This window comes from Megalops cyprinoides, chromosome 16 (genome assembly GCF_013368585.1).
Source record: "Megalops cyprinoides isolate fMegCyp1 chromosome 16, fMegCyp1.pri, whole genome shotgun sequence".
Classification (NCBI taxonomy): domain Eukaryota; kingdom Metazoa; phylum Chordata; class Actinopteri; order Elopiformes; family Megalopidae; genus Megalops; species Megalops cyprinoides.
Window position 1 is genome coordinate 33,224,052 of NC_050598.1, and position 11,293 is coordinate 33,235,344.

At 48.7% G+C, this 11,293-nt stretch overlaps 1 protein-coding gene across 5 annotated transcripts in view; it reads left to right on the forward strand.

Annotated features, from left to right (window-relative positions):
- Positions 1–1,388, forward strand: part of spock1 (SPARC (osteonectin), cwcv and kazal like domains proteoglycan 1) — a 187,596-nt gene extending 186,208 nt beyond the window's left edge. For all 5 annotated transcript variants that reach the window (XM_036548147.1, XM_036548151.1, XM_036548150.1 and 2 more), the window contains 2 exons: positions 552–689; positions 965–1,388. In XM_036548147.1, the coding sequence (XP_036404040.1) occupies positions 552–689; positions 965–1,158 (332 nt within the window). In that variant the 3' untranslated portion in view covers positions 1,159–1,388. The remainder of the gene's footprint in view (positions 1–551; positions 690–964) is intronic.
- Positions 1,389–11,293: the final 9,905 nt, after the last annotated feature.

An 11,293-nucleotide genomic window follows, 5' to 3' on the forward strand; every position in this document is an offset into this window, starting at 1 on the left:
TTGTCCCACCGGGCGACACCTGTGAGAGCAGGGGGTCCACCTGTGCCTCTCCTCCTGCGTGTCAGCTGTGAATAGCCGATAGCGTTATGAATTATGTGCACCTGTTACCTGTTCCAGCTTCTCAGGTTACCTTTTGTTGCCATTAGGCAGAGCAGGGATTGCTTTTGGTCAGAAGCCTGTGAATTATTTGTGTGTCTTACTCTGACAGGATCAAACCTCATATAGGGTCTGTTTCTGTGTGGAAAGGTCTCTGCGCTGCACAGCATTGGTTATCACAGTACTAACGCTGCCTTCGAGCTTCACACAGTCACATCTCACAGCTTCCAATGTCTCTCTCACTGTCTCCCTCTCTGCTGTGTCTCACGAGGCTTCCATGAACAGCACTCCATGACAGTTCCTTTAAGAGTATTATAGTAAATAAAACTGATACAGTGATTTATTCATTTTATCCAAGAGCAAAGAAAGATCATGTTTTGGTTGCAGTTCTTCAGCATGGAGTCTGCAGTGACGGATGGTCTGTTGACGTCTAGTCTCCCCCCCCTTCCCTGCAGGTGGCTTCATCCCCAGGTGTAATGAGGAGGGCTACTTTAAGCCCACTCAGTGCCACGGCAGTGTGGGCCAGTGCTGGTGTGTGGATAAGTACGGGAATGAGCTGGCTGGCTCCAGGAAGCAGGGCCGCCCCAACTGCGGTGAGAGATCTCATTTTCACTCTGCCGTTCACGCCATCATCCTCCTTTCCAACCACCCGCCTCTCCTTCTTGCTCTTCCTCTCACTCTTTATCTTCCCAAACACATCATCTGCCAGCAGCATTCTCTCCCTCACGGCACACGCAGGCCAGTCCTGGTGTGAATATGAGTGTGTGTGTGTGTGTGTGTGTGTGTGTGTGTGTGTGTGTGTGTGTGCAGAGTAGTGTTCGGGGGGGCCGGTCTCTCACCCGCTGTCTGTGCATGTGTGTGTGTGCAGAGGAGGACCTGGAGAGCTCAGGGGATTTCGGCAGCGGGGGCGCAGTGATCCTGCTGGATGATCAGGAGGAGGAGCCTGAGGCCATGGGGGGTGGGCAGAGGGAGAGGAGAGGGCGCATCCACCCGCGGGGGGCCATCGAGGATGACGAGGACGGCGAGGATGACAAAGACGACGAGACCGGCTACGTCTGGTAGCTCTGCCCCCTCCACCAGCTTTCCAGGGACTCCCGTTATCTGCGAAGATCTGAAGCCATTCCCCCTCCCCTTCTGCATCTCTCTCACTTCTCCTCCTCTTCCTCCCTCCATCTGTCTCTCTTCTTTCTTCTATCATTTTACCCCTCCCTTCCTGCATCAGTTTTTCTCCTTGTCACTCCCTCTCTCCCTCCTCCTCTCTCTCTCCCTCAACTCTCCCTGCCTCTCTCCCTCTCTTCCTCTGTCTTTCTCTCTCACTTTCCCTTTCTCTCCCCCCCCCCCCCCCCTTCTTCTTGCCAGTGGAAACTGATCCCAACATGCAGAGACTCATAAACTTTAGAGTTCCACCAAACGAGTGCACCCCCCTCCTCTCCAGCGCGCCCTTCTCCTCTCTCTGAAGCTTTGCTCTGATCTGTAGTCTTAGAGGTGCTGGATGCAAACACAGTGATGAGGGCCGCGCCTGTTGCCTGTCCTCTTCTCTGGGTGGGAGTGCTTTGGCTGGGGGAGTCAGAGGGAGTGAAATAGCGCCCCCCACTGGGCTGGCTGAGGAGAGACTTTCTGGTTGGCAGCTTGACCCCCAAATGTTTGTCCCTTGCATTAAAAAAACATTTAATTTTGTAATAAGGCCATTATTGCTGCTGCAGAGGTTATGTTGCTTTCTGTGATGTAGTTTCTCTGTGTTGGTTCTTCTGTCTCCTTTACTAAGTGAACTGATGCATCTTGGGAAGTCTGCCCTTATACCCATGCTCAAAGAGACTTGTGATTGTGCTGATTTTAATGTAGTTTTGCCTCCGTTTTGACTGTGCACCATTTGATCGAGAATGACCCCTGACCTCTGACTTGCAGAGAGAGTCCTGTCTCTGTGTTCTCTAAACCCCACCCCGAGGTCATCAGGCCTCAGACCACCAGAACATTCCAGACACACACAAAAGCCTGCATCACACCCACAGTCACACGCCCTCCCCCAGGGAAAGCATGTTCCACAGCACTCCTCCCCCTCTGGAGGACGCCAGGTTGGGGCAGCCAGGTGTCAGCCCTTGTGTTGCCATGCATGGGGGGGGGTGTTTCCTGGGGCAGGAGAAGCTGAGTGAATGTTGCCGTGGAGACCGGCTCCAGCCCTCTTTAGGGTGGATTGCAGCCACATAGCAGGCCTGCGAGCATCAGGGTCACAGCACACAGGTGATACAGGTTACACTCCCACCAAAGCAAAGTGCAGCGATTAGGGGAAGACAGTGCTACAGTGTGGAACAGGCTGTCCCATGTCTCACAGGTCAGGATCTGAATGTAGGTGCAGCCATTGGCCCATCCACACAACCAATCAGCTTTTCAGGTCATTTGGGATTTGTGATGCCAAGAAGGGTCTATGGACACAAAGGCTGCCCATGGTTTTTTTTATTTCTCATACAATCTGGACTACATTATGATTGAAGTACAGTATTTCCTTTAATGTAACCCTTGATCAGGCATGCTTCTTCTCGAACAATCTCTGCAATGATTCACACCTACAAACACCTACACACACACACCTACAATTACCTACACTCAGGCACAAACCAACAATCACTGCACAAACACACACACAAACAACTACAAACACATTCACACACTGAAACACCTGCACACACACACACACACACAAAAACAACTACACACATGTACACACTGATTACCACTTACAAAACACCAACAAATACACAAATCAACACACATCTACAAAGATGCATGCAATCACCTGTACACTCACATGTGCACATGTGCAGGTATGCTCACTCCACACAAAGCAGTTAGCATAGCACACTTCCCCCTCCATTAGCATTGCACACTTCCCCTTCGCCTCCATTAGCATAGCACACATCCGTCCATTAGCATAGCACACTTTCTTACCATTAGTATAGCACACTTCCCTTCTATTAGCATAGCACACTTCCCTTCCATTAGCATAGCACACTTCCCTTCCATTAGCATAGCACACTTCCCTTCTATTAGCATAGCACACTTCCCTTCCATTAGCATAGCACACTTCCCTTCCATTAGCATAACACACTTCCCTTCCATTAGCATAGCACACTTCCCTTCCATTAGCATAGCACACTTCCCTTCTATTAGCATAACACACTTCCCTTCCATTAGCATAGTACACTTCCCTTCTATTAGCATAGCACACTTCCCTTCCATTAGCATAGCACACTTCCCTTCCATTAGCATAGCACACTTCCCTTCCATTAGCATAGCACACTTCCCCCTCCATTAGCATAGCACACTTCCCTTCCATTAGCATAGCACACTTTCCTCCATTAGCATAGCACACTTCCCTCCGTTTCTGTCTGTGTGTAAATTGTAGGGAAGCTGAAGAAAGGGCCTAGTGTGGATTCCTATCAAAGCCACAGAAATGTCGCCTGTACTGTTACAGACATGTAGAAAGCATGCATGAAAGCACACAGTTACTGTATGAAAGTGTTTGAAATGAAATGTGCTCTGACTGCACTCAGCTTCAGTGGCCATTCGCTTCTTTGATCTTTTAAAGGGTTGTTAACAAACCAAACCAATTACTGCTGCTTCATTTAACCATAGAAACTAAAGGTTTTAAGGGCAAATGTGTTTTAGTCTTTCTCATTTATGTGTTGCTCCTGGGTTGCAGTTTATGTAATACTGATGCATTGTTTTCATAGAAGATTAGATTGCTTTTACATAAATCTTTTATTCCCCAACACCACCTCCACACACACACACATGCACACACACACAGCCATAACCACACACTCTCTGATTGATCCAGTGATTGATCCCAAAACACACAGATTTAATTGAAAATAAAGATGACCAGCTGTAAGCAGAGTTCCTCCTTTTCGTTTTAATTAGCTGTTGATGTTCAGCATTTATATCCACTAGCTAATGAACACTAGCACCATGTAGCGTGTAATGACGGCGTGTTATGACTGCTTAGCCACTCACACGGTCACCCACTGAGTGTGCAGTACCTCCTCTTTGCCACAGGTGGGCGGTAGTGAGGGGATCCATGGCAGGGGTCGTAGCTGCTGTTCCAGCAGGGTGAGGTGGTCTCTCAGCACCTCTTTCACTGCTCACAGGAACCATCCTGCTGAAAGCACTCGGCCCAAAGAGATCGATATTTCTTGTTTGCTGTGTGCAGTAATTATGGAATACACTTTAAATTAGCGAAGGGAGAGATGTTGGCCTGACACATGGCTGTGCTCAGCAGCACTCTGAGCTGTGCAGAAGTGTTTTAATTAAAGGCTACAGCAGTGCAGCGTGAGGTGGACTGAACACTCTTTCAGCAGGGGGGGCTCGGTCTCCCCCCTCACTGGGCACACCGTGAGAGAGTCTGTGCTCACAGCTGCTCTGCCGTCTCTCCGCCCTGTCCTAGTGGGCATGCAAGGGCAGTGGCTGCATGTCTGTGGATCCGGGACCCTCTGTCTGCTGAGAGAGGGGGGTGAGGGGGGACGGTGGGGGCCGAGGAGCTGGGATTTTCTGGGTGATGTGTACGGGGGGGCCGCCCGCCTCACCGCTGATCGCCTCTCAGCCTGGCCCTCCCCTTCACAGACCCCCTGCCTCTCTGAAGTGCTGCTTTCTGGCCATTTCTCTCAGTGGGCTGTTGCGGGTCGGTGGCCACTGTGGACGGGTGTCCCACTCTCACACAGACTCCTGTGGCCACGTGAAACAAGCCCAGAAACCAGGCTCTCACTTGCATGTCATACTTGTTTGTGTAACCGACTGTCTCTTTACACTGTGAGCTGGTTTTCCAAGCTTATGGCTGCAGTCGACTGCTCTTTATTTTAGGGGCATCCCGGGACACTGATTTGGATTTTGTGATGATGAACCTGGGGGGGGGGGGGCTCCTGTAGCAAGGGGAGCAGAGTGTAACATTGTGTGTGTGAGTGGAGTCTGTGAGGGTACCAGTAGCACCACAGACTAAGAGATACACATCATCAAGCCCCTGGCTGCTCCTGGAAGCTCCCAACCTGAGCACTGAAATTCATCTAACCTGTACCAAGAGCACACAGAGAGGGGGTAGAAGCGTTCCCCTGCACCCCCGCTGCTCACACCCTGAGCTGCTGACTGTTCTTACATGAAACCATTTACCCACAATGCAACAGTGCTCTCGCCTGTGTGCTAGTGAGCACACGGTTAGGCGCGGCCTCCTGACCCTGCACAGCCAGGCTATTGCAGGTGAGATGAGCCAAAAGCTGAGAGGCACACCTGGGCGCCCACACAGCGCCCGATCAGCAGGGCGCGCGGAACGGTCCACCTACCGCCAGGCGCCCCTCCGAAAAGTGACACAACAAAGAAGCCCCCTGAGCAGAGGCCCCTGCTCTCCGCAGGCTCTCGCAGAGGCCCCTGCTCTCCGCAGGCTCTCGCAGAGGTCTCTGCTCTCCACAGGCCCTCGCAGAGGTCTCTGCTCTCCACAGGCCCTCGCAGAGGTCTCTGCTCTCCACAGGCCCTCGCAGAGGTCTCTGCTCTCCACAGGCCCTCGCAGAGGTCTCTGCTCTCCACAGGCCCTCGCAGAGGTCTCTGCTCTCCGCAGGCTCTCACAGAGGCCTCTGTTCTCCGCAGGCCCTCTGCTCTCCGCAGGCTCTCACAGAGGCCTCTGTTCTCCGCAGGCCCTCTGCTCTCCGCAGGCTCTCGCAGAGGCCCCTGTTCTCCGCAGGCTCTCACAGAGGCCTCTGCTCTCCGCAGGCTCTCACAGAGGCCTCTGCTCTCCGCAGGCCCTCGCAGAGACCTCTGCTCTCCACAGGCCCTCGCAGAGACCTCTGCACACTGTGCTTTTGTTCCAGGCCCCCGGCTGTGAAAGGATCCCGCGTGAGATGTGCATAGCTGCAGCCCTGTGTCCGTCTCTTGGCAGTCTGTTTCTCTTGTGTTTGAATGTTGCAGCTCCATGTCCCTGCTGTGACCTGCCTGACCTGCTCCTCCTGCACAAAGCGCAATAACTCTCTTTGGTTTCCTCTCTCCCATTTTAACCTGATCAATATTATTCAAAGGTCTCAACACACCACACAATAACATAAATGGCCATATTTGCAGAAGTCTTTGTTAATTCTATATTTTTTACTTTGTAAAGAAAAACAGATAACAATGTAATATAATGCCATCTCAAGGCGCTGTGGCTGTGTTCAATTGCATTACAGAGGTGTATAAATTGATAGTCTTAAATGTAGTTAGACTTGTAGCTCTTCATATATAAAGTGCAGTGAGTTCTGAATGTTTTTTTCCTTCCGGAGTTAAAATGGAATGTTGATGTTTTTGGCTGAACTTCTGATTTTATTGTAACAGTTCCACTATGTCTGTCTGAATAAATTTGAGTCTGTCCTGTTCTGCTTTGTGATGTTGTCTTATTCAGAGAAGGGAGCAAGAAAATGATTCTGCTGAAGAATCAGCAGGGTCTGAATGCAGTACTGTGGACCCATTTAAAAACCAACACCTTCAGATCTTCCCTGTACACACTGATTATTTCATGTATGTGACCATATTATTAATTATTAAAGAAAAAATGAGGCTAAGCAAAATGTTAAATCAGGCCACTCAATGGCTGAACACTTGGCAGTTCATTCAGGTGGGAGTGAAGCTCCGGCTTAAAATAGAATCCTGGGACGAGGCAACGTTACCCTGGAGCGTCCTGTGATGCAGCAAACCAGAATATGTGCAGTTCGGTGTCTCCGGCATGCTGGTAGATATGGCTCCTATTCCTTCAGCCTCTGTGTGTTTCTGTCCAAATCCAGGCTGAACAGATTCACTAAATCTGGGCGGCTCTTTCTATTCTTTGAATCCTAAACATCAGCTGATCCTCATACATTGCAGAGCAGTGAATCTGTGCAGGATTGATGTAAAACACTGATTCTCAATCCTGCTCCTGGGCCCCCCCCTGCTCTGCACGTTTTCCATCTTTCCCTGCTCTACCTACCTGACCGAACTCATCAGTGGCACTTTTGATTAGCTGAGCACCTGATTTAATAAAGAGAATGTTAGATAGAAGGATAGATAGAAGATTTGCAGGACAGGGGGGATCCAGGAGTAGGATTGAGAAACACTAAAATCAAGTCTCCCCTTTTACCAATCAAGTCTCAGAAACACACCCTCCTCCTATGACTGGCCAGGTGTGTCACATTGGCCATCTGAGCCAATCAGAGGAGACTACGTGTTACCTTAAGGTAACATGTAGCCATTGGCAATTGGCACAAACACGCCAGCCATGATGTGTCTTGCTTAGAGACCATTGCTGGTGGAAAACAGCATCTGGGAAAAAAGTGTGTTTGATTTACTGTGTTGCAAGCAGCAGAGACCTGGTTTAGTCTTTTCCAGGCAGAAATCTGAAGTGCTGAAGTGACAGGCTCAGACAAACAGGCCACGAAGAGGATCTGCACTCATCCATCACTGGTGTGAGTAAGTCCCCCTTTCACCCCTCTTAAAACTGCATCTTCCTGTCTCTGCAGTGGGCCTGTCTGCAAAGCTGTAAGCAAGCAGATTTTTCAGGCAATCAGAAACTGTTAAGCCCTCAGTATGGAGCTGCTGGAGAGACCGCATAGTGTCAAAGAGGCAGGGAGGTGCACCTCGCTCCTTTAGGGCAGGGCCTGGTATCTCCAATTATCCCTCAAAGGGCAATGTGATAGCAGTGTGTTAATGAGGAACCTGTCTAATCAGTACTGGGTTTGCAGCTGGAATCTGAGACTCTACCTCTTGAGTCAGAGCTAAGAAGTAAAGTGAAATAAAAACAAAGGCTCACAGTGGCTTACGCTGTCACAATCATTTGTCTCAATCAGGAAATCAAAGCACCAATCAATACGTTGCCCTCCAGGAGCGCCTGCGCTCCGTGTCATATTCATTTTCCAGCTTGTGCGGTAAACATCGTGTGGAAACGTCACTCACTGGCATTAGTAACATTCATCCGTTCTCACATGCTAATGTCGTGGTGTTAAGAGCGTCTGCTAAATGCGTGTAATGTCGCGTAAAGGTGAGATGAGCGGCAGAAACGGAGAAGTGAAGAACCCACTCCCCGACCCACCCACGCATGAAAATCAAATAACTTTGGAAATGTACTGTGACTTTGAAAAATGTACTGCAGCCTCTTGGCCGTAAAACTCCAGCCTCCAACACTCTCACTCCAGAATAAGCTTCTCCCAGTCTCCCCCCTACACGCTCCATAAACACACGCATAAGAATCAGCCGCTCCGCCACACGCCCCCATAACCTGCGCCGCAGCCACGCTACATAAATAACTGCGACCAAAGATTCCAAAAGCACCAAAATATAAATCTCCATCTCCCTACCCCCCAAAGCCACCTCCCCCATACCTTTAAAACAGAAAATCAAAACTCAAAGTACTCCTACAATCAGGACTACAGCCATTAAACGCTCTGATAATCCAGCCCTCCCCCCTCTTTTTGTAAAACACACCATTGCCCTTGCCAAACTTCGTCTAACCCTAACTAAAACTAATCATAGGTTTTTAAAATCTCCTCTAGCCCCTTTCCCCTGTGTGAATATCAATGAGCCCAGGTGTTTGTGACTGTGATATGACTTGCGGTTAAGGTGATTAATACATGTTTTTCCTGACCGCTGCTCATCATGATGCAGAGAAAGCAGGCAGACGTGCTCGTTAAGGCTATCTGTAAGCAAGCGCAAAGCACAGCCCACCAGTGTAAAGCGGTTACTAGCGAGTCATCTTGGCCTGGTTGTCCGTATGACCACACATTTTAGTACATGACACAAAGTAACCGCTGTGAAGGAGCGCAGCCAGCTGGCTTGTAGCTCTGATTATGTGGTAGCTCCGCGTTTTCAATATTCATGTATCTGGAAGTGCAACCACTGTGTTAAAAGCAGAGAGCTTTGAAGAGCCGTTTGTTCCGAAGCCAACTCCCCCTGGGTAAAGTACAGCACCATTTCTCAAGAGCAGGAGGTGTTGAGTGGGCTATTCGCCACACACGCTTTAATTAGTTAATTAGTACCATGAAAGAATGTAAGCGACTGTATGGATTCCCTACTTTTATAGTTTTGTCAACAATTCCTCTTACATTTGTGTGTGTGTGTGTGTGTAAATCTGATCTTGCTGGTACACCTGTCTTTGGTTTGTGTGTGTTTTATTCTGAGAAAACACCGGGTCGTAAATTGGACATTCGGCTCGATCTCACGGCTGGGCTGTGAGCCCGGCTGCAGCGTAGCGGATATTGCAGTCAGACTGTATGGTAGTGCGGTGTGAATCTCATGCGGATTTTCAAATATTGGTCGCACATTTCTCTCATCGATTTAATCTTAAAACGGTATTTCACTTCAAAGGCCTGTTTGTGAACCCCAGATCAGACATTCGTTGTTTTATACCTTGTCTCGTGATGTCGTTTTCAAAAGACCATTTTATTTTTAGATTAATGAGTGAAACGCTGACAATGATTTACAGTTAAACTAAACTAACTATAGAATTTCAGACTGACCCTTTTTCAGACTGAGCCATCAAGTACTTATCTTATAAGACATGGTAAATACAATAAACTAGAAAGGCAGAATTTGTCGAATTACACTCTTACATGTTTGAGAATTTAAGTGTTAACAAGTTAGGAACAGCAACATGATCGTTCTATAAATGTAGTGCTATTTTAAACTGTTTCAAGAATGCAAATTAATATAAAATTGTTTTATATTATATATAAATTAAATTATATATATCTATTTCTCGTCGCTCGATAATGTCTTTGCAGTGGAGTCTTCATTTCTTTGTGTGTGTAACTGTCCCGATGCTGCGGTACACTGCGAATCCCACACGCACAGCTTGGCGCACTGGGTCACACTCCGGGTTCGCTGATCCGCTCAGTCCTAATGCAGGCTGCGTGCATTCAGCGGTACTGTGCAGCTTTCCGCGGAGAACCGCATCCTGACCGCGAGTGCAGCGTGGTCGTGAGTGGGATCCTGTCTTGGGGATCAGCTCGGGTTTTCAGGAAACTCCGCTTGCAGCAGGAGCAGATGCGTGCTTGTGGAGCTTCGTAAGCCTTACCCCATTTCCCGTACTGTCTGGCGTTGGTGAGCCTCCTGTTGTTTTCAATAGCGGATTTATCGTTCACACAGGTATTCAGGCCGCCAGCTGGTAGGTGGAAAGAGGTTATAAACAAGGTCTGAAACAGATGTAAACCCTGTGGCTGGATCTCTCTGCTACTCTGTCTGAATGAGCTGCGAATGTCAGTTTTCCAGTGTCTCTGTCAGACATACTTCAAAGCTCTGGTGGAGAGCTCATCAGAGGAATGTTGGTTTTATTTATGCAAAACTGTACATTTCACTATAAATATAACATGCAGGGGACTTTCACCTCCTTCAGAGGAGTTCCTTAGACCTCTTTTAAACTGTGGAGGGAACCCGGGGTTTTGGGGATCACCCGGCTCTGCCTTTGATATAAATGGGGTCATCCCAGGTTATCAGATTCCAGCAACACTACCGATGCCCCGACCTAGTAAATGCCAGGTTTTACAAGGCGAAACAGCGCCAGCTGTCGAACATCTTAAAATCCCCTCGTGTCCAGTTCACGTCGGCCCATGAAAGCTGCGGATCCGACTGAAATCTACTGGGAGACTGAGTTTCATCTGCAGGCATTGCTTTAACACTACTGTACTGAACACTACCAGTACTGGACCTTAAGATGATCGGTGGATCGTAGCCCATGTTCAGACGCAGTTTCGACATACAGTACCTTTGATGAACACTGCCTCCACAATGCCTTCTGTGGCACAGTCAATACAGGCGACCTTTGGGAGGCAACGTGAGACCGCAATTTATCTCTGGAGTGGAGTTTAAATCACTTTTACCGTGAAGTTGAAGATCGACCAATGAATTCAATTCAATTCAATTCAATTTTATTTGAATTGAATTGAATTAATTTGTCGATCTTAAACTTCGGTCCGGCCTACATGCAGTGCTGTTTCCGTCTGCTGTGCGGATTATTAGCCAGTAGTTTGCATATAGCAGGGCTACATGCAGTGCTTTTCAGCTCTGTGTGCAATGCATTTAGCCGGCGCATGTGCAATACTGTTTTACTTCGGTGAGCGCAGTATCACCCGACTCCTCCGTGTGTAACAGCATGTAGTACTGCTGTGTGCAATAACCAGTGGTCCCGTCTGAAGGGAGGGTGTTGCCTGCAGTTCATTCAGGT